This window comes from Onthophagus taurus, chromosome 7 (genome assembly GCF_036711975.1).
Source record: "Onthophagus taurus isolate NC chromosome 7, IU_Otau_3.0, whole genome shotgun sequence".
NCBI lineage: Eukaryota > Metazoa > Arthropoda > Insecta > Coleoptera > Scarabaeidae > Onthophagus > Onthophagus taurus.
The window spans coordinates 11661109-11685870 of record NC_091972.1 but is presented as its reverse complement, the minus strand read 5'-3'; the positions used below and the strand labels follow the sequence as shown (position 1 = coordinate 11685870).

The following is a 24762-nucleotide window of genomic DNA, read 5'->3' as shown; positions in this document are numbered from 1 at the left end:
TTTTGTCATAGAAATCCCAACTCGTTTTAAATCTTTCGCTCTTTACATACTTTTGCTTGAAACAAGATGAAATTTCCGTATGCGCAAGCTAAAGCAGATACAATAATAGAAAAACACTAGCCGAGACTAGACAAACAAAGTTTCGGTTGATTTTGGCAGGAAGAGAAACATTACCAAAAGTCATATTTTGGCCAAAATTGGCTGAAACCGAAACCGAATCTTGTTTTCAACGAACCAAACCAGTAAAAGAGAATTAATAAAAAGAAATACAAGTACAACGCCATTTTTTATTGTGCATACATATAATACAAGTATATACATATACATTTTTATTTTATATATATACGTTTGGAAATCTTTGGACAGAATTTAACAACAAATATTCATTTAAAACAGTCAAACAAAACAATTATATTAATAATTAATTAATTAATTTAATCAATAATAATTAATAGTCAACACAATATCGTAAGTCTAAAAGTGTGTGCGTATTATAATCATATAGAAAAAAAAGTATATTGATTAAAACTTAAAAATAAGTAGACATGACTGAAAAAAGAATAGTTTTTCTTCTTCACTTATAAGTAATATAAATTAAATTTAATAATTTATTAAACAACAACAGATTTTCTCGACTTCGTCTTTTTTTCTTAATGATATGAAATGAAATGACGGAAGCCGGCGTGACTAGAAAAGATTGTCGAGTTTGAGAAATTAACTTTTTCATTAAATTTTTTTAATAATTTTTAATAATTACTGTATAAACTTTCTCGCTCTTATAACAAGTCCAAGAAAATCTGTTCAGGTTGAACACACTCGTGACATCATTATTACAATTATTCCTTAATAACCTTAGATTACAAACTTCGAAAGAGAAAAACTCATACTGTATACTTATAAAAAATTTTTGAGCTAAGAATATATTGACATTTTTGTATAGTTCTTTTCTTGTTCTTATTTTTTTGATATCATCTATGATTTTTTATATATAATATAATTTTTATTTTTATTATAAAATGAGCACAACATTCTTTTGGTTTTTTTTGTTCACTTATTATTGAACCTCAATTTAATAATAATCATAATAATACTTACAACCTAAAAGTCGAAAGTTAGTTTTATTATAACGAAAATCTGTTTATCTTCTTAATAATTAATAATTAAAAAAATTAAGTATTTTTTTTGAGTTTCGAGTACATTTTGTGTTTTCTGTGTATGTTGTATGTTTTTTCTTTTTCTTAAACGCTCAGGTACAATAAGGGAACGGCATATTTATCGACATATCAACAAATATGGAAAAAACACGGCAAAAGCGATGCAGCTGTTCATTGATGACGTCATAATCAGTCATTTCCGGTTTCGCATTGGTGACGTTGAACAATTCCTTCTACTCATCTATTAACAATATTTATTTCTCGGTTTATAGTATGAAAATATTTCACGTATAAAATCTTAAAAATGACTGAGTATGCACACTTTTTTCTATTTTTTTTTTTATTTTTTTTTTAATTGTATTCATCAAATAGAAACGGGAGAATGACATTAATAATGTACACGCGATTATACAATTAAATAGATTATTATTGCATACTACACGTCCCCCTAAAAAATGTTTATTTATTTAATTTTTTTCATCAAATTTTTACTTATACCATTTTTTAATTCTATTTAAGAATGCTGAGAGAGCGACAATGCGGGGATGTCGGGGTAAAAGAAATTAGTATCCATGTTTTTTATTCATTCTTTTTAAAAATCTTTGCGAACGAATTCGTAAAACCGACAAATTACGAAATAAAAGTTTCGTCGATTTTATACATTAAATAATCGAGAGATAATTTTTGTTATTAACGGTCAATAAAAACTAATAAATGGCCTATTTACAAATATACAAGCGATTACACTAAATATGACATGTGACGTGACACTGATTTATTATTTTTATTATAAAGAGAGCTTTGTGAGTTTTTTTTTATTTTAATCAACTTTTTAAGTTTCTCGTCGTTTTTCTTTGTGAATGCATTAATAATTAATTAGGAGTAATTAGCTTAACTGTAAAGTTGGCACAACTGAAGTAGGCACACACGACACGCGAGTCAAGAAATTAGCAGAAGAAAGTTTAAGTAAAAAAAGTTAATACCTTTGGAAGTGAGGGAAAATAAGATACAAAGCTAAAATAATATTTTTGGAAAGGTTTTTCATTCTTTTTGATTTTAGAAAAAATAATATTTCCTCGACCTCTATCTCGATTCATTTCGTTTTTGTTTTTTCATTATTTAATTTTAAAATTTACGTTTATTGAATGATTGTTCGTATAATCACACAGTCACTAGTGTCAAGTTACATTGCATAATAACACAGTTGTTGCCTTTGGATGTCACTAAACGATGAAGATTTTGTAAATTTATTGTTATTTTATATAGGCCGATAAATAGTTTTTTACAAAATTATAATATATAACTATAATATAGGGTGATTCAGTTAAATCTGGATTAAAAAAAAACTAAAATGCCGACATATTCTAGCACTTCACCACGTCGGGCTTTAAGGTTGCTTGAAAATTCCTATCATAAAAAGCAAAATTTTCATCTATGTTGAGAAAGCTAAAGTTCAGGCTGCAGATCATAAGAATCTAATGTTGTACTAATGTAGATATGAATGTCTTTCGAGTACTACAAATGAATGTTACGGTGATATGCTATAGTAACGAACCTAATACAATTTAGACTTTAAACGCAGAAGAAACCCAAAGTAGAGTTTGGCAGATAGTGCCTTAAGAATTAATTAACGGAAGAATATATCAGATGCAGAGAAAGTAGAAGTAACTTGAGATCAACACCTTTCCTCTAATATAAGCTGATTTAATGTTTGCTAAAATTTCAAAGATATCGGACGTACAAATGAAAACGAACAAATGAAGTGCAGAAGATGTTTGTCACATCGTTAATGAGCAAAGGATGTCGACCAGGAAAACAACGCGGCAGATTTAAAATCAAAAGTATCTGATTAGAGAATGTTCATACCTTCAAAGAGACCGAAAATTTTGAGAACTCCTACTTTCTTAATCTTTGCTTAAGCAAATGTTAACTCTGGATTAATCCAGAGTTAACGATGATGAGTACCACCTACTGTTATTTTCAATTTCACTATGTCCACACATTACCTATGCAATTTTCGCTTACATTGTTCTGGATTGTTTTCTAGATTGTTTGTTTTGGTGATCGCATCATATCATTCCTTGGTTACGAGAATTAGTGACAAGAAAACAACTTCAATTGTCAACCTGTCTGTAACTGGCGTAAATCTATTAAATGACTTGCAGCATGACACATCAAGAAGAAAGCAGATAGTCCTAGTTTTAAGAAGACCAAAATTGCATTTTAATTATTTTATTGCAGATTTTGAAACTTGTTCTATTACCCTTACTTTTTCAATTATAACATTGAGATATTTAATACCTCAGGTGCTACATCGAACAATGTAATTGACTGATTAAATCTGTATAGTTAAATCATTAAGTATGTTACTGCTCAATATAAGTAGTACGTTGTATTTAATGCGGTTGTATTTGTTGGCAAAAACTCCTACGATGACTCTGATTAGGTAGATAATACATAAAAATTTTCGGTTGATTGATTCATGAGACATCTTATCTAAAATTTGACAACAAAAAACAACACTAAAACAAAAGACTACCGATAAATTTGTATTTATACCAACGGATACATACTTCTGGGACGAAATCCCAGAAGTAGATGACATAGAACATAACCGCTATATGGTGGGTATAACCTCAAAATATTATAAGTCCCTATGTTGCTTTCTTACTATACATGCGCTTTTGAAGCATACAGTAAGCTTTAGCAAATGCTGTACTGATGTAGATACTAAATTATCACAACAAATTTCTTTAGTAATATATGAAAAGTTAAAGTAGAGATGTTTTGAGTTAATCAAAAACTTTCTGAAAGTGCTATAAAGAATTATGTTGATAGACATTGAACTAAATCGGATTCCAAGCTATCACGTAAGCATTTAGAAGAAGTTGTGTAAAAATGTATATGGTATATGTGGAACTAATTAAATCTTGCGAATCTTTGCTCTTTTTGACGAAGAAGCTTTATCTCTAAATATTGCACCCCAACTTGATATAATCTCGTATACTAAGCCACTCTCTCAGTATGTATTCCAGCAATTGGAAGACTTTGGAACTACAGCTTTAGATGAAGTTAATAAGATTAAGATAATAGTTAAACATTTTTATAAAGATCTTGTCAGTTTGAAGTCATTGTGTGGTAAAATAAGAGAATCACAATTAGATTACAACAAACTCATGACGGTGTGTTATGAGAATATTTTAAATAAAAAATGCGTTATAACTAAGAGTTTGCGACATTTTTGAATGAAATTAGAGCATTTAATAGGCTAGAAATTAGTAATTTAATAGATTTAAGAAAAAATTCATTGCTAAAAACAAAAATTGATGAGGTTTTTACATATCAAAATGTTTCTGATTCATTTCTGGCATTCATTACAATGAGGAGATTTCCCAAAGCTAAGAAAATTGGCGCATGGTACGTAATGTATTCATCATCCGTGATTTACAGCATCATGTACTCCAACTGGATTTGTAAGTTCTGGTAAAAACTATTAGACAATATGTCTTTCTATCCTTAATCTTGTAACTGCTAATGGCAAAATGAATTAAGGTGTAAATATTACTACTCTAAACGCATATAAAACCTTAGCAACTAGCTAGAAGAAACAAGTTTCAAAGATAATGGCATTTACAAATGTAGTCAGCGAGAAAAATGTTACCATAAAAAGTGTGCTAAATTAGTTGAATAACCAACAATTTTTGCATATGTGGTTAATACCCATAAGAATTGAACAGTAACGAAAAAGATGAGATGTGAATGAATTTGGCAATACTAGGAAGGTGAGTGTGGACACTACATTACAGTATGTAAAATATACTACGAATGTAGGGTGGAGAGTTCATTATGCAAGTCCCGAGATTTTATGAGAAGCCATAACCAGGTCATATATATGTCCAAAAATATTCTTGGAACATTGCTTGATAAAATTCTTACTAAAAAACAAATTATAATAACAAAAAATCAATCTAATTCATCAGTTATTAGTTAAGTTTTGTAGATACAGATAGGAAATGGTAATTTATTATAACAATGATATGATACTAATAATAGTCTTATCGAACCATTCTCGGGCAAAAAAGAGATAACTACTTTGAGAAGAACAATGGAGAAATGTATGGGGGATGTAACATCTACTGCAGAACTTCCAAAAAATGCTCGTATTAAAAATAAGACGTGCACCTTTTGTGATAGAAACAAGCATAGAATAATTACGAAATGTTCAAAGTATTATTAACTATCTATGCTATGTGTGATGAATATAGAGTGATTGTGGTTTGAGGTGCTTCACAGATAGTAGATAGCAGCATCATTACCATAAAACTATAATATCATAAAAGATGTTTATAGCCCCTAAATACATAATTTACACATCAAAGAATTTTAATTATTTAAATTTTTTTCAAGTGATATAATATTTCAACTTAAGTTAATTTTAGATTAATAACTTAAATCAATAATGTTGTTTTACTAAATCACCCTGTAGAAAGAATTGAGCAAAGTTTCAGGAATTTTTCTTCCAGAATATCATTTTTTTAATAACACTTTTGTACTTTACAATCCTAGTATTATTTTAACATTAATTTTTGATTATAAAATTTAGTTTTTAAGATTTATTTATTAATCATAAAAAAAGCTAACAAGAATACAATAAACGTAAGCAATGTAAAAATTTAAAGCTTTATAAAATTATAATGCACAAGCGTTTCAAATTAAAAAAAAATATATCTAACAAAAAAAATCATTTTGTTTCATCGTTTAGAGTTCATCCAGGGGCACATAAATTCAACAACCATTTAATTGATAAATAATGAGCACCTGATACCTACAGTATAACATATGTGGCACCAGTTCGTAGTCCGCCGAAAGAGGGCGCAACGTAGGCGCGATCAACGCCATCTTTTTTTTTACTTTTCATATCAGTTTTTTTCTTAAATCTATCGGGGTTCGAATATTACAACGTTTACAAATAATTTGTTTCTTTCCTTTACAGAAACATTTTTCTTTATTTGTAATACATATACAAAGTGAGAGGTTTTTTTTATTCACGATTAATAACATTCAAACATCCACCGTTGTCTTTTTGTCGCGTTAACGTTTATCGTTTTAACTATTTTATTATCGCTTATACCATTTAATAATTATTTTTTTTTACCTTTTTTATATAAATTTAAAAACGAACATCGAGAAAGCACCTTAACAACTAATAATAACATAGACCGACAAAATTTGGAACTTTTAAACAATCTATTAATAATATTTAAAATTTTAATGTTTCTTTCTTAAAATGATAAAAAAAAAGTCTTATAATAAAAACTTTAAATGAGGGTAAAATCGTGGAATGGAAAATTAAAGCATATAAATTAAGAATCAATGTTAGGTTTTTAAAGTGATTTTAGAGGTCATCAAATTTTTGTCGGTCTAAGTAATAATGTAATAAACAGTTTAATTAATAATAATATCCGTTTTCGCCATCGCGCAGTATTACAACACAGAGAAGAAAGCGAAAATGAAAAATAAGTTTGTTTATGTATAAGAAAGATTTTCGAAGATTAATGAAGAATATATAGAATAATTAGAGGTACGAATTGAGGGGATTGTCGATTTGAATTTTTCATGGAGATCGCACTCGTAGCGCCCTCAGTGGCGACCGGGAGTTTATTTTTATTTTATTTTTTTTGTTCATCTTTTCTAGATACATATACATAACATGTACAAATATTTATTTATTTTATTATTAAGTATTAATATATATATAGATAGATTCATAGTAATAGACTTTTAAAAAGATCACAACACAGAGTAAACGGGGTCCGGCGCCCCTTTTTTATTTATCATGTTTTTTTAATCATTCCCTCGGGGCCCCATAGACAGTTTTTTGTATTTTTTGTTCGAGCTTTTTAAAACTGTTTTATAATTAAAAAAGATAAACGTTTTGTAATCTAAAATATACGTTATTATTGAGCAAACCCTTGAAAATTTTATTTTCATTAGTGTTATAAATATTTTATTATTAATATTTTATTATTAATATATTTTTTAAAATTATTTTTCTTTATAATTTTACTATTATAAAACAAGAGGCCCCCAGCAAACGTTTCTTTTGCGCTTACCACTTCGTTATTATTATTATTATTATTTTTAATTTATTTTTTTTATTTATAATACGTATATTTCAATATCTAATTATGGCCATAATGATATTTGATTATTTAAAATCATTTTACTATTGCTCGTTGCTTTGCGGTTTGTCTTCATGTTTTTTTTAATTCATTTCGTAGATTTATTTTAGGCTTCTTTTTCTGACGACGCTATACCGAAGCGAAATATCGACGATCGACGTTTTCTTTTTGATTAAGTTTTAATCACTAATTAGAGCGCCTTTAAAGTACGAGTATAGAAAAATTGGGGGCGAGGGTGTTTTTAAGGGGACGATCACAGCCACACGAATATCAAAACTGTTCCTAATTGGTTCATTATATTAAACCAATTTTGATTTTATTAAACGTTTTTGTTAAAAAAAATATTAATGATTTATAAACTTCTTTTAGGAACAGTTCTGATGAGTATTGTTTAAACAACAGAGTTAAAATAATTTGTATAATGATCAAGAACGAAAAACAATTTGAAAAAACAGAGGTATCTGCACTTTATTTGGCATTTTAATGTCTTTTTTGGTATTATCCTTAATCTTTTTTGATTAAGTTACTAAAATTTGATTTAAAATCTTTGATTATTTATTTACCTTGGCATTTTTAAGTCGACGTTTCGCTCCGGAATAAGCGTTCCCAAAAATTTTACAAAATCACCCCCACACCTCGTAGCACACCGACGTAGAGCTGCTTTAACCGACTTCTTTAACCGGGTTCTTTGTCTCACTCAATCTCGAAGGCACTGTCGTTACGCGCGGCATAACGAAACACAACCCCAATTTTTTTTTAATTTGAATTTTTTTCTTTTTTTTTAAGTAATAAATATAAATATTTTTCTTTTTTCCATCTTTTACTCATTATTTTTTATTTATATCTCACTTTCTTATTTCATATCTAACCGTTACTTTATTATTTTCAAATCTAAAAAATTTCCCTTCTTCTCGCACATCTTTTATTAGAGTGGTTAGGAAAAAAGAAGAAAACTCATCATGTGCTCGCGTCGGATCGCGCCAGGTTTACCAGGAAGTAGAGGACGCTACGACCGGAAGTCTCGTTTGATTGCTGCCGATGCTGTTGCTTAGGTTTTTGACGATGACGATGATGATGGACGCTGACCGTCGATGTCGACGACTCGGGTGAACGCTAAGTACCGAAGGAATTATTGATTGGTGCGTGATCGAAGGAATAAAAACCACGTCTGCCTTCATCTTGTATCCGATGAGATTTCATATGAGCACTTCTACTTTTTATTTTTGTGAATATCCTATAACATAAATCATTTTGATGATGTTAGAAACGATTGTTGTAATTAATTTTTAACATATTTATTTAAGATATTTTTTTTTAAATAGATAGTATAGAAATTAAGATTGTTAGTACAGTAGAAAGAAAAACCAGCATATGTACTATAGGTATTTATGTACAGTGTGGTTTTTTAATAGTTGTGTGTGGTATATAGCGATACTTCAAATAAAAACGTTCGGAAAATTTCTTAAGAGAGCATGCTTATCCTTATATATACAGTAAATTTAAAAGATCATCCATACTATAATCTATATCTAAATCTAAATCATTCTAAACTATCAAAAAATGTATAGATAATCTTTTTTGTATAGATTTTTGGTGAAGAATAAAAGTAGGCAGTAAAACGGAAAATAGGGCAAAACCAAAATGTAAGTACCTCTAAATTGTAAAAATCCGTCCATCGGATGTTGATAGCTACTTTAGCGCAAGTCGGATAGATATAGAAAGAGGCTTTCATGTTTTTGATGTAGTCAATTTTTTGACGGTAAACAGAGTTGTAGTAGTATTTGTTGGTATTTTATATATCTTTTGGTGTTAGCACGAAAGCGATACACCTACACACCTACTGTATTCAATTTACCTTAGGCTCTATGCTATTGGTGAATTTGTAGACACTTACTTCCCGCATATCTTACACGGATAATCTTCTATCGTTTCGCTGTTGTGACACTGGTTGCTTGAGGTGACCAACGTTAACTTTCTTTCTTGGATGGATGTCGTATTCGGACAATTACTACGCACGCTGCCACCATGTATCCTAATGTGACCATTTAGGGCTGCTTTTGAATTAAAACTCTAAAAAAGATAAACAAATAATTCATAATGAAACGTACAATATGTTCATAATAAATATTTTTTTAATTAAACTCTTATTAAATTAACAATATATATGATTAACTAACGTGATCTATAGTATTCTTTAATTGTCAATACCGATTGATAAAAATAAAAAATGTAATGTTTTAGACAATTTCTACTTTTGATGTTGCAGCTCTAAACAATTCTTAGGTCTTAGGTTATTCATCCAGGATATGCGCCTTCTTTCTATACTTCTTCTGCTCGTATCTTTCCTTGAACAATACTTTGTAAAAGTTTGTTTTTCTCCCCACGTGCATGTGACCAAGATTTGCAGTTTTATGATTTTAATTGTCTTGACAGTTTCTCTTTCTTTCTCCAATCTTTCTAATATCTTCAGGTTTGTTCTGCTCACCCTGCTTATTCTCAAGATTTTTCTATAAATGGCTATATAGTGAGACTCAAGACTTTGTACATCATTCTGTCCTGACAACATAAATCAGAATAATGTTGCGGATTTTTATGCCTTTTCGAAAACGAAGTCGTTTAGAGGTGAAATTGCAAACAATTCGTGTTTCAGTAATTTACCGCTCATTAAATGTAATCGATTTGGTCAGACAAGAAATTATAGTTACCATTGATTTACTTTACTTTGAAGTTAATAGCTTTGTTCCAAGTGTTTCTGACCGGTCGGAAACCCGCGATTCGAATTATACATATCAAACAACGCCATCATATTTCGACCGCTTCAATGTGTTTGCACCCGATCAGAAATGCTTGTAATTACTTGCTATTATAGAGCGTTCGACATGCAGATGAAGAATGGCAATTGACCCGTCTATCTCTTTTTAGAACACATCTAGCGTTTAGTTCCACGTCTCTCCAGAAAGTCACAAACCGCAACAAATCAATTTCTCTTCTAACCTCGATAAATAACAACTTTGTAATCAGGGCTTTTAGCCCAGTAGAAGCTACCCATTTATTTATGGGACCATGAGCTGACGCAAAGTTAATAGTGGTACATTAATAATACCACTTAACAAAGACACCGTATGATGAAGTAATAGTATTGTATTTGGACTAAAAAGTGACTCAACTAATGTATATTCTTTTAGCTCTGACAACGCCAACTAAAATAAACTTTTGAGATTACATCTTTACAACATTATACTTTACTTAAGACTATTTAATTTAATTAAAACTTACTGCAGAACAATCCACGAATTCGCACGGAAAACTTCTTTGTTCAGTTATAGGTGATCCCGAGTCTGCAATCTAAAATGTTCAACAAATAAACAATAAAGAATTCTTAAGCACTTTAATTACCCCAAGTAATTTTGAATCGGCAAACTGCTTCTCTTCAATTTCAGCACTTGACCATCTCTCTCTAAGCTGTTTAGCTACCTTATAATCCTCTTTACACATCTTTTTGTAAACATAGTAAAACTCGACGCATTGTTTCATCGATTTCGATCCGATTTCTTGGGATATCATTGCGAAATCTTTACCATACTTTGATAAAGCTTGTTGGAAGAGATCGGTCTCCAAGACGGACCACTTTTCAGTTTCTGAATAGTGGTAGTCGTGAAGGGGGTTTTTAGAAGGCAGAGACGGAGTCGGTTGCATCAATTTCAGCATTGCTTCCTAAAAATTTCGTTTTAAACGTACTCATTAACCAAATATTAATTTCTTACATGGATATTTCCATCGGAGAGGTTGAGAACGTGCATTGCGTACTCTTGGTTTCTTCCACCGCCAGGAAGAGCAGCGCAGCAAGCAAAATCAAAATACATTTCGACCTCTTCTTTTGATTTATTTATACCAGGATCCCAAAGAAGATCTTCTTTAGTCGGTTGTTGAACATACCGAGTATCCAAAGGTCTGCATTGAGGTAATAAGGTTTGGAAATGTGACCCAACGTTTATGTGTGGTGTAGAGTCGGTTTCTGGAACAGGATCGGTCCATGTTGTTTCTTGGTTTTCTGGATCTAAAGTTAATAAAACACACCAATAATTTGTTAAGAAATTAATAATTGGTTTATTATTACCAATCGGTTTAGATTTCATATTCCAATACAACCCATTTCCGGGTCGACTTGGGTTTAAAATGGGAGATGGTGTAAATCTCGACGAACCATGTGGTTTACTTCTTGTAGCCCTTAATCTTGATTGATGTAAAATAGGTAGTTGTAGCGGTTCAGATCGAGGCCTTTTCCGAGGATTCTTTGTAGAATTACTGGATATACTAAAAATTAAACAACCTCAATTATTGCTTCGTAAACGATTTTATACTTCTTACGTTGTTGGACTTAAAAAGACTTCTTCATGTTTCATTGTTTCTATTTTAACATCTTTCGGTTTCGTTAAAATGATTTGCTTTGTTGCTGTGGGAACGACGGTTTGTATAATTTGTTTTACAGGTGGAACCATTTTTTTATTTGCATCCTCTTCTTTGCTTGGATGATTATTGTGAAGTTGGGTGATAATATGAGGAGTCGCCAAAACGATGTTTTTGGTATGAAATGCATTCGGACCGGTTTGTATTAATTTTAATTCCCCATTTGCATCAAGAAGGATCCCGGTGAAGTTGCTGTCGATGATAGCATTACCGCTGATTAATTTTAATGGGATTCCGTTAAATTCGAATTTCTTCTTCGTCGGAAAATCTTTTGGGCTACTCGAAAGCAAGGGATCGTCTGAATTTGGCATCATTTGAGATTGTAAAGGAAAACAATGTATATTGTTTGTTGATGTAAAATTTGTTTGAGTGTGAGGTGATGGAACAGTTGTGCTTGGGATGTTAGATAAAGGAGAAGGCACGGGAGTTAAACCAATCGATAGAGGAGATTGAGGTGGAGGTGAATTTGATAGAGACGAGTACAAATCATCAGCTGCTATACTTTCACCAGGAAGAACTTCTTCTAAAGCCTCTTCAACGGCTGCCGAACTGGACATTGTCGTGGAAAAGAAATCCGTTGTTAATAGTTGATTGTTTTGATCGATGTCTTTGATGTACTCTTGTTTTGGAGAAACCATTGGAAGAATCGTGTTCTGTCCAAAACAAGGACTTTGCCCCTCATGACTCGCTGGTGGTGTTGGATATGTATAAGCTGGTGAATCGTGTCTCACCAGAGGGGATTGCAAAGGACTTTGAGCCGCCATGGAAGGATGTGGTGAATTTGAGAATTGAGCTGGAGATCTTTGGTAACTCGGCGATGGAATATCCAAGCTTCCGGTGGTATGAAAAGTACTGAACTCTGCCAAGCTTTCCGGAAGTGGCGAATCCAACACCGCCCTTAAATCCTGATGGGTCACCGATTGCGTTGATTGGTAAGAAGGCGAATCCGTTACACTGTCAGGTAGATTGTAATCATCCAACGAAATTTCTTGAAGTTGTTGCTCCGGGTGATCTTGAAGAAGACTATCAGTTTCGATGTTTTGAAACTGAATGGAAGCGAGTTGTTGGGTATCGACACCTTGTAGGAGCATTGTATCTTGTACTTGGGTGAAAACTTCATCGTGGAGGCTCGGCGAAAGATAACCGTCATCCGGTTGATAGGTGACCCCCAAAGTAAACGCTTCGCCAGATTGGAATTGGATTATTTGAGGAGTTGATTGGCCTGGATCGGAAGTGGTTCTTTTAACGGTAACTTTTTCCTTTTTGTTGAGTATCAGATCCGCCAGAGTATCGGCGTCCTGTTGCGGAGTCCTGGGGACCGTGAAGGTTTCCGCATCGGAATGTCTTCTACTTTTTTCTACAACCGTACTCAATTGAGGAGGCGCGGGTACTGCAAAAGAAGTTTTCGATGAATCCGCCTCTGATGTGGTTCCAGATGTGACTGGGGAATGGACTGTTAGAGGAAATAGAGGCGGAGCTGACGTCCTAACTGGTGATGATGTATCATCCGAAGAGGAACTTATGTTTCTTTTACTTATTATCTTTTCTTCTATGAGAGCCCGTACACTCACACTGGCTGTTTGTAGAGGTGGGCCGTTTGGATCTTTCTTTTCATTCTTTTTGTTATCGGTATCCTGAGATGAATTAAAAAGACGTAAAAGTAGTTGAAATAATTACAAAGTGTTTACCTTTTTAAAATATCCACCATGAAGTCTCATGTGACCGTTTAAAGCAGGTATATTCTTAAATTTTCTATGGCACAAATTGCACTCAACAGGCTTTTGATCTTTCCCAGAGGAACTGGCGTTGTTCCCTGGGGAGGTTGTACTGGTAACTTTGGATTGTGGACTAGAAGATGATGGTTTGATTGACGCATTTTGACTCTGAAAATTTATAAATTTTTTAAACCACCCTAATTTAAGCAATTTTAATTAACCTTCTTTATGTAATATTGTTGCCACAAGTATTTATTTAAGTCCATTAAAACTTATTAACGATGAAAAGCTTGCAAGCTATCTTTACATCACCAAATCTAGCTCTAGACTGACGATTTCAACGTAATAGTTACCCCAAAGGGTAATTTTAATAAATGAGATGATGACGTCACAATGGTCAGCAACCCCTTTCTTACATTCTAGTTTTATGAAGAGTTAAAGTTTTTGGACCACGTCACATTTAATTTTTGAAACATGACAAATTGATTTTATTTTAAAAGAAATGGTGAAGAAGGTTACGCTCGAAATAATTTAATAGTCGACAGTGGAATTTTGTTTCGAATGCCTCTTTAATAGTTTCTTAACTTGTTCGCGAACGAAACGGGAAACCTGCTCGCTCAAGATTAGGGCATTGCGCTCCCTTGGGATGCTGCTGTGAGAACCTGGCGAACTTTGACCCCCGGGAACCCAACGGTTCCTACCCTCCGCAACTATCTGAAGAGCTCACCGGAGCTTGATAATTACGTTAGATCGATATTCTATTCGGTTAGAAAGGTAGACGACGACGAGTTATTGCCTTTGTTAAGTTAACGATGACCTGATTAAACGAAATTCTCTATGTAGTTAACGTAATCCAACTTATTTTGTTGTTTTAGTTAGATTTTTTTCGAATTTATAATTAGAATTAATTAATAATTAGTAGTTATTTTTTTGATGTAATATACCTGCGTAAAACGTAAAAGTAATTATAGTTAATTAAATTATTTCCAAAATACGGTTTATAATCCGGATATGCACCGGTAACGAAAGCTCGCGGATTTTCGCTAATTGGAAATACGCTGAACGCGTTTTTCAATTACGTCGAGAACGTCGCGATGATTTTATTTAATTATCTCTCTCGTTCCTATCGGAAACTGGGGCTTATTAACATATTAATAGGCAAAGTTCGACCGATGCCCGTGGAATTTATCAATGGTCGCATTAACGAGCATTATTGCATCGCGAACGGAGGATATATTAGTTTCGGGAATTGATTATAAATTAAAATTCAATTTAATTATTGTATGTATGTGTTTTCGTTGCGGGATAATGAAGTGGATGTTTAAAAATATGCAATTATCCCGCGATCATTGTTCTATAAACAAATAAAACGGTACTGAAATTTCAAATTAATACGATTATATTTGTTATTTATATATAATAAATTCAATTGTTAAAATTTTTGTTACTTTCTAGTTGGAATTATGTAAACGACAAGAGTTTTTTGGAGTTTGTTTGACAAATATCAAGCAGGAAACGATTTTCAGACCTTACTCATGTTTGCTAATGGGGGTGAACACATTACGTTACCCCTTTCAGGGTGCGCTTTTGTTTGTGATCGCAGGAAACGTATACGTATCATGATAACGAATGTACAAATAAATCTTCCCTTTTTCCTTCTGTTTAGTAGTACCAAAAGGTTTTGAAAAGATTTTTTTTTGAAAAAAAGAATGTTTTGTTATCTTTATCTTCTTTTGTCTTTCTGATTTGATTTAACCAAGATTAATCTTAAAGCGCATTTCACTACATAGGTATGGAGAGAATCGAAACGCATCGGTCCAGTCGAAATCTGTCTCTGTAATCTTCTAATAACTATTGATGCGCATTGTTGCCATTCGGGACGGGTAACAATGGCAATGTCGGATTTCTATTTGAGTTTACAGCGACTGTACGCCCCTATTGTGTAGCTGTATCGATTTACCTTGCCACGCAACGCAATTATTAACAATTGAATGGGCCGTTCCGTGTATAATTTGTCGGCTACATAAAACAACCATTTGGTGATTTATGATGAAGTTGTTTTTTAAGCCCAAGATGATTTATTGGCTTTTTAACTAGATTATATTAACAAAAAGCAATTATTGATACTCTTATTCTATATTAAGGCAAACCTAAATAGATTATACCACTTGATTTGCAAAACTAACACTGCTACTTCATCTTGAAGATGTGTCCTTGAATCACTCCCTATTAGAATGGCCTGACTGCAATTTTAGCCAAATGATTGTAATCGAAACATAGAAAATATTTCATATTGCATCATAATTATGTGACCTCCGGGGAAACTAGCCGCTAATGTGCGTACGCTGGATGTATGCCAAACTGTAGTTGATATTAAATTGGGTGAGATATATTAAATTATTCAATAAACTACGATGCAGGTTAGTCGTCTATAAACTAATACTCTGTGGTACCTGTATCTCAGACGAGTACTTACTTTTCAAACTGAAAAACAAGTTTTCCTCTATTTTGAGATGTACGAGAACGCGAAGTTGAAGTGAAGTGAACTAAACCAACGGCTTCCAACTTGTTGGAGCAATTCAAAATCATTATATGCATTCTTTTCTCGACGAACCGTATGCCGATCAACTTAAAATGATTTCACTTTCTGATAATAAAGTAGGAAAAAGAATTTCCGATATCTTTGAATGTTTTTGTGGCTAATTAATAGAAAAGTTAAATAAAGTAACAGATGTAATTAAGGATGCATAACTTGATTATGTATGATATGGTAAATACTGTAGCGAGCTAGGAATGAAAAATATAAACTGACAATATTTTTCGTTAATTTACAAATAACACTGGTGCACACGAGATATTTTTACAAACTTGCCGGAAGAGTGAAAAAACATAATGATAGTAGAAGATAGTGATCCAGAGCATTTTAAGAATAGTGCCAGTGATTGAGACCAAGATAATCTAGAAATAGAGTATCGGTATAGGACTCAAATGATAGCGGCAATGAAGTGGACTTAACTGTCCTATACAATAGTATTAATTTGAAACTTGTAAACAAAATCAGTTTTTAGTGAAACCTAACTAATCGTTTACTAATCGTAAGTTTGAAAGGAAAAAAAATTTCAAAAGTGGAGAGCAAAATAATCCAACACAGGTAAGAAATCTGCTTCAAGAAACCTTATCCTTTTTATATCGTACTCGAAAGGTGAAGCTAAGAAATGTATGGAAAAATAAGTTTTTGATTTTTTCACCTACCACAACAGAAGAACTACAACCTGCTGTCAGACAAGCTTGATATGATGATTTTCGGTTCGTTCTATAGAGCCTACATGAATTGTGACAGGTTTATTTCTTTGAACTGTTTCAGGTTTGATGCAAGAGAAAGCAAGAAATAAACATCAATGATTATTAATTCCAAATCATCATACACTCTACCATCTCACCTCACCTTTGAGGGACAATTCTTAGGATTTTGTACATACCCAATTAACCGTCAAAGTATTATTTTCTAAACAGCGTTCTATTTACAATTATTCCTACTAAATTGGTTATTTCTATAATTTAGAAGGATACATAAAGGAGGCAAAAAGAACATGCTACTAGGTGTATCCTCACCCGTTCATATAAAACCTTAATTCATTAAAATCATCCGGTTCTATGTTATTGCCCTACCTTCATATATAAAGGTCAATACTATTAACACTTGTTTGGCACCCTTAAGGGTAATCCCTTACATCTTATTTTACCATTAATACTCCACGGGTGACCTACTTCTTACGGTTTCACAAAGTGGCCTGTGAAGTGTCTTTATTTTTATGTAAGTAGATATCATCATATCTGTTCTGTTTCTTTAGTTTTCTTGGGATTTCCAAACCTTTATGGTTACAATGATCGTGTATAATTTTCAATAGAAGCTAAGTCTTCTAAGTAGGCCTCTTTTCTTGATGGCCTTGTCATCAGAAAACGTAATGACTACGAGGGATACAATTTTTTAGTTTAGATTTAGATTTTCTTAATTATCTTAATTATTTAAAGACTTCTCTGCACATTAACTGGTTTGATGTCTGGCTAGTTTCATCTAGAGGCTAACCTATTTACTCTACATACACTCTATTTAATATCAGGATTCTAACTAAAAGAGACGTCTCTTTTTGGATATGACCCAACAATCATCTTCAATTAATTTTAGCAATAACATTCAAAATTTAAGTATCACTGTCATTTCGGTGTCAATAAGCTGATTGTGATTGTCCTAAGATTACTAGAGTTAGTTCTGTGAAATATCTCGGCATTGTGGTGGATCAATATTTCAGGTGGGATGTGCATATTGGTAATATGTGAAAAACCAAAATCCATAATGTTCTTGATCAAAAGACTGTCACCACATGCGCCGAGCGTTTTATTGAAGACATATTATTTTGCCATGGTTGAGGCAAATTGGAGATACGGCATTATTGCTTGGGCAACAACTTCAGATATCTAATTAGAAAAATTACGCACAATCCAAAGGTTAATTGTAAAAAATTTACTTAATGTGGGTATAAGATTCCCAACTCATCAATTATTTATAAAATATGAGGTATTATCAATCTATGTTCAAACTGTAGTAAAATATGCGTTACAACACCATGGAAATCCAGCGAGTTGTAGACCATGATCATGGGCCAAAATTGTTTTATGTATTATGCGCCTAAAGCGTAATTGTACATCCACTCTATTTAGTTAAGAGGCTTTCCAGACATTCAAGTTAAGCAATGTAAACATGATAATGGTATAGCTGTGGTTAATTGCTGTAAAAACATTACACACTTTGTAATGTAAAGAGGAGTTTGATTAGTCACAGTTGGAAATATATTTCTGCTAGAAGATTCATTATTCTAGTGGGAGACTAAAATGGAATTTGAATGGAACACATAAATATATAGAAATAGGATATTAATGCATTAATATTTATTTAAAAGCAATGCATTTCCAGGACAATGTTAATAGTCGCCGCAGAGGAAGTACTTTTTCAATGATAAAGAGCTAAAATTACTTCCTGTAACATATAAATATTATACCAACTAGTTATAACAGTACATTTGTATTCGATTTCATTTCATAAACGAATGTCTATTATTGATTTGGTGTCCAAAATCAGTTGTAAATATACAATCGCACATACATGAATTCTTGGCTGCGATGATTAACGTTCGGGTTGTGCACGTTCGATACTCGCTAACTTTATTATGAAACTATACTGCGCGTCTGTGTATATGCGAGAGTCCTGTTCGCAATGTTCGGACATACGTGAAACTCTCCCGGTTAGAAATGAAATTCTGGAAAACGCTGAAAACGCAAATGCGGATGTACGCTACCCGACAAATATGCAAAATATGCTATTCAGAGTTTGGTACGTGAATATTCTCTCTTAACATCTTCATTTAGTACTCTAATTTTAATTAATGTTCTTAATTGCGCAAAGATAATTGTTAATTATATTAATTTGAGGGGTGTGGGAAACAAGACGTTATTTTTGAACCTAATTTACACCTTCCTCTCGTGTACAAAATGGTCCTTACCCTGAGCGCTGTACGTGACGTTATTAACAACGTCACGTAAATCAAATCCTGGCTAACAAAAGCTGGTCACTTGGGGAGGGGTCGCATTTAGCGTTTTGAAGGGAGATTAGAACAACGAGAACCATTTACAAGGACTATTGTCAGTGTGATGCTTCTATTCTACTAAATCTTATTCAATGGTGCACATTTGTGTATTTCAAAATGTTGATAAATAATTGGGGATGAGGTTCAGCTTTATCGCAGCACCGAAATCAGTTTACCGGTTTGCGTTTGGTGCGCAATTTGGGCGATAGTCAGTAAAAAAACAGGAAGCTTTTTTTCTCTGAGTTTGGCTGGTTTAGCGGAAAAAAATCCCGCTGAGCAAGCGGTCGTTCGATACGCGCCGTCGAATTTTGACAGTTCCGGGCATCAATTTCGATATCGGGGTCCGGCTGTCCATCGTAAATTACTCAGTAATTACCGGGGAATATCGTGTGTCGGCGCAACTCAAACAGGTAAATGTTTGTTACAGCTGACAGTTCGATCGATAACGGTTTACGCACCAGTCACGCATCTAACAATTTATTAATATAACATTCATATCAAGAGAAAATTATTAAAATATATGGTTTGTTAAGATTTAATGTGCAACATGATATTCCAATAACTTACCGATAAAGGTTTTTGTACTTTACTGCTAGAGCTCTTAGTGTTGGATTTCGAGTTGGATTTTAAATTAGTTTTGGTGGTGACCGAATGTGATTGTCTCTGCGTCTGCTCCATTATTTGATGGATCAGGTCCAGCTGCTTCGTTAGGCCGTCGTTGGCACCACCTCCCTACAAGTTTTAATAACGACTTTACGTCCCGTCGAGAGCAAACAGTTTCGGGCTGCGCTGATGCCGCCCTGTAAACAGGTTTTAACGAAATTACCCCGGGATTAATGTGAACTTTGCCCGGGGTATTAAATTAAAACCGGACGAAACTTATCTATATTAGTTTAGTGGTAATCCTACAGCTGGGATGCGCGCAGAAGAGACTCTTATAACATCATTGAAGAGGGACGCGTTTAGGGAACGGCAGAAATAAATTTTCCTTCATTTTAAAAGATCCCGCTATTTTTAAAACCCAATTTATCTAGAGCCCATTTGAATTTCGCGCGGCGCCCAATTTATCAGCACGTTTCCCTTTTCTCTCTCTTGACCGAGCGCGTTATCGGGTCGTGAAAAATGCCCGGAAAATCTCGAGTTCGGACCGGGTTGGTCATTTGTACGGCTTAAGGAAATAATTTCTACCCCCTAGCGGCGCTGCCGTCTCCACGAACTACGAGGGCGGGAAATATCACGCCAGCCGTCGTAATTTATTAACTGTCGATACCCCAACCCCCAATTCGAACTTCCCTATTTACTACAGAGTTCTTTTTAGAACATCTAAAATATTTAAAATTTAAGAACTAACCTTAACAGGTTCTGTTGCTAAAAGTTGTTGTAACTGACTTTTTCCTGTCGAATTACTTGATCCACTATTTCCTAAAGAAGTAGTCGTAGTGGTGGTTGTTGATGTAACCGATGTCGTTGGTGGAGGTGCATATTGAATACAGCTTGACCCATGAGGCGAAGCTGCATCACCGGAAGCTGCTCCTTGGGCTGGAGACATTGTGGTGGCTCCATTAGAAGACCCACTGCTATGATGATTTTCAGTGTGTCTTCTCAATGACCGCGCATCGCAATAACTTTTTCCGCATCCCTCCGCTTTACACTCGTACGGTTTTTTGTTCCTATGGGTGAGCATGTGACCATTCCTGCAATGTTTTTTTTTGAAACAATTCCTTCAACAAGAAGTTTGTGTTGCCTAGGTGAGACAACCTTTGGCAAATGTAACACTTACAGGTGATCCTGCCGCTTGAACGCTTTTCCGCACATGTTGCAGATGTATTTCCGTTCGTCGCTGTGTGTAAGCTTGTGCTTGGCGAGGGCTGACGCGTTACCGAAGACTTTTGAGCACACCTGCGAACGAAATTCGAGATCAGGAAACGTGTTTACACGGGTCGGTTATGCGGACGAGTCGCATTTCTTGGCCACGAGCCTGATACGGAAACGTCGCAACGATTCGGTCCTTGTTCGACTTGTTACATTCAACACCAGACGCTCCTTATTATTCGCTTTTCGTGGAAGTGTATTCGTTTTTTGAGAGCTCCTTTGTTCCGTTTTGAAACGTTTCGCATATTTATTACGTTCGAAACGAATTTTTATTAGATGCTATATGCAAACAAATTTTAAAACATTTAAATTTTTAAAAATCACAATTGTTAAGGAGTAGGATAGCAAAGTTTCCGAGACACTTTAAAATCAGTTAATGGCATCATAAAAGAAATGGAAAAGATTTCCCAACCCAGATCATCACTAATGGACTTTTTTTTAAGTAAATCCCTCCTTTTTTCAGCCGAAATTTTCCTCGAAACAGACACGATTGGTGAATTACCGGTTAAAAAATGTCGTAAAAAAAGTTGCCACGTTTCTGGTGTTCTAATTTTAATGCAATCATCATTACGTCGCGAATGGAGAAGTTTTCCCCCGATATCCTCGAATCGTCCGGGTTATAAAACTGGCCCGAACAAGAATTTTCCGTTCAAAACTCGGACGCAAACGAGTGCGAAGCAAAGTCGTAATTGCTGTTCAATTTAGAATTTCGAGAGACGAACGACGTCGACGTCGCCGGCGTCGCTTTACCCTCTCGGCCATTAGTCAACGCGCGTCTGTCTAGGGAAAACTTCGGTTTTTCACTCTAATGACCGACCCGTTTTTCCAACCCAGACTAAAAGCGACGCGCGGGCCGTCTCCGTGTCTAATTTAAAACTGAAACTAACTATCCAAGCAATTATACGCAAATACACCTAAACAGATTGTATAACATTTAAATTTAAAACTTAAACTCCTAAATTTAATAACGTTTTATTTACGAAAATTGTCTCGTAAATCAACTCCTAGAGAGACGAAGTTGTTGTTTGCTGCAACGAGAACGCTCCAAGGTGTTCCGTTGTGAATTGTGGCGTAACGTTATAATTGAAAGTCGTAAGAATGATTTGTAAGCCGAGCGAATCTTTGCCACGTTTTCGAACGGACAATGCGACTCGAAGCGTCGGTAATGAAGTTATATTTGGCGCAGGTGGGCGTGGAGTTGCCAGAATTTACGTGCCAATAAAAGCTGAAAGCGCGAACGAATGTCAACATGAATCTTCTTCGCGTTCGTACTCTTTGAAACTAAGTATCCAGTTGTTGGTGCTATATTATGACAAATTACTTATAGCTTTAAACGCATCTTTTTGTCTTTTCCGTTATTACATATTGCAACATTCATTAATCTCCATATATCTACTAATACTATTTACTTTGTCGCTTATTGCAGTTAATTTCAATATCAGCTAATTAATTTCCTCTAATAACCACACACGACCGCTTAAGTATCCATATACACTGTATAATACGTATTGGTAACAAAACGGTTTCGGGTTCGTGGAGTTATAGCTCTGTTAATTGTTGCCCGGTATTGATTTATCGAAAGGGCTTAATTAACAATGGTATTTCTGGAAATTGGATTTTTAATTTTCCTCGAACCAACTCAGTTCAGCGTACATCGTTCGTTTAGCTATCATTTGCATTAATTAATACCGTGCATACCCATCAACTACAGTTCAAAGGATTATTTCAGTTTTATTAATTAAAATTGTTTAAATAAATACGAATAACATTGTTGGATTACCTGACATTGTTGAGGTCCTTGTCGATTTGGTGATACTGCTTTCGGTCGCGGTCTTTTTACCGTTAACTTGGACGCTTCCGAGTTGAGACTTGACGGCTTTTTCTCGTCCGTAGAAGAAACTGAAACAATAAGAGAAACACCGAGAGGTTTGAAAAAGGGGACACAACAAATTGCCTTCCGACGAAGAAAAATTACCACGAAAACTAAACCGCGATTTGAAAATCGAAACTTGCCAATACAAACGAAACATCCTTTCCCATCACTTATACATTCGATGCTTTCGTTTTCTCACTTTGTTTTCTTTTTTTTTTTTTGGTTTTTCCTCGCTTTCGTATCCGCCCTTTATGCTTTTCTGTTTATCGACCTACTTTGCTTTTCTCTACTTCCGAGAAGCGATTATTTTAACCGAATTCAGGCGGTTGTTTGTTTAATGGAAAACGTTCGATTAAATTTTTTTCTGGATTAATATTTAGTTTCACGAGGTTTTCCAATAATCCAAGTTTGTTTAATTTTTTAACCAAATGGAAATCGTTTAAGTATTTATTACTAGGGCGAAACACAAAATTCGGATAAACTGTGGTACTTCCGGACTTGGCAAATAATAAATTGAATTAGTTGAAGCATCTCGAAGGAAAAGGTAAGGTGAAACCGTTCCGGAAAATTGTTTGCATAGCTTGGTTCTTTTTAATTACTTCGACCGCTTTGAAAATGCCCTCAAACCTCTCTGTTCACTCGTACTTCCACCTCGTGTTGGTAATTAAGTCGGGATAAGGGGGCGGGCCGAGGAAAGCCGTCGGATTAATTATGTTTTTGCGTGGTTGGCGCGCCTGCACTTCCGCTATTTCGCTAGTTATGTTCACGGAAGTACCGCTAATTAAGCCTTCTGTTGCGCATTCTTTATTATAGTGGGACCTTTTACTACTCACAAACTAAAACCCTTAATTGTTCATTAGAATCGAAATCACCAAATTTCAAGTTTTATGTTTATTTGAACTTATATTTTGACGTTCTAGACTCTTGAGGGACAAAGAACGTCGAACGTCGATTTATTATTCATGCTCTTGATTGAAGTATCCGTTAAGAGGCTACTTTACCATACAGCTCGGCAAATTACAAAAAACATACATTATTTATGAAAATATTTGGATGAAATTTTGTACATAGCTTCTTCTAACAATTCTACATAACGCATGGTGAAAATTTTTAAAGTTTTCCAAAAAAAGGGGTTTTTTTCCTCAATATTATACAATTTGGTCGTTCTTTTTTAGCTTGCATGATAGTATACTTGAAAATAGTAATATTTTTCAAATCAATTTTTTCAAAATTTTTAGTTATAAAGGAATAGCTTGTAATTTGCTAAAATTGCAAAAAGGTAGCGTAAAAATGAATATTTTCCGTCAAGATTCCCACGAAGTATTACCACCGCGTTAGTCCCGCCTCTTGCCGACTGAGCGGCGCTTACATCGACTCTCTTCATCGAAGCTCCTTGTTTTATCTATTACTTTTTAATGTGGTAGAGAAAATAATCATTTCCAAAAGTACGTTTTGAACTTTATTTTCCGTGATTTTCTACTAATGATTGTGTAATTTAACAAAATTTTTGAATTTATAGTCAATAGTTGTTATTTTATTGTGTACTATAGTGTTAGTTTAATTTAGTTTGTGTAAAGTTTTTATAAACAATGGGTAAGTATGTTCATCTAAAAAACTACCCCTTAGCATTTAAAGATATTCTCGAAAAAGGAGTAATAGACGGTAATAATTTACGATATAAATTTTTATACAATCTAAAATTTCATATTTTATAGTCCGAGATTCAATTGAAAAATGTATTCATTCAGAAAGGTAAGTTAAATTTTATTAATTTTATTGTATAAACTGTGGCACACATAAAAAGGACTTATTTAAAAAGAATAAACCATCACAGTAAAAATTAAAACGATACATTAT

General features: G+C 33.7%; 1 protein-coding gene across 5 annotated transcripts in view; it reads right to left on the bottom strand.

Moving 5' to 3' along the window:
- Positions 1-267: 267 nt before the first annotated feature.
- The window catches only part of LOC111420900 (zinc finger protein 541), a 158564-nt gene continuing 134069 nt past the window's right edge, over positions 268-24762 (bottom strand). For 3 of the 5 annotated variants that reach the window (XM_023053953.2, XM_071197289.1, XM_023053954.2), the window contains 12 exons: positions 22813-22931; positions 20941-21059; positions 20512-20854; positions 19728-19892; positions 13492-13686; positions 11705-13437; positions 11454-11650; positions 11101-11393; positions 10733-11050; positions 10613-10681; positions 9231-9406; positions 268-8570 (listed from right to left, as the gene is read on the bottom strand). In XM_023053953.2, coding sequence (XP_022909721.1) covers positions 8450-8570; positions 9231-9406; positions 10613-10681; positions 10733-11050; positions 11101-11393; positions 11454-11650; positions 11705-13437; positions 13492-13686; positions 19728-19892; positions 20512-20854; positions 20941-21059; positions 22813-22931 — 3848 coding nt within the window. In that variant the 3' untranslated portion in view covers positions 268-8449. Of the gene's footprint in view, positions 8571-9191; positions 9407-10612; positions 10682-10732; positions 11051-11100; positions 11394-11453; positions 11651-11704; positions 13438-13491; positions 13687-19727; positions 19893-20511; positions 20855-20940; positions 21060-22812; positions 22932-23007; positions 23883-24762 lie in introns of those variants that run through there. The other 2 variants (XM_023053958.2, XM_023053956.2) reach the window with 2 other exon arrangements.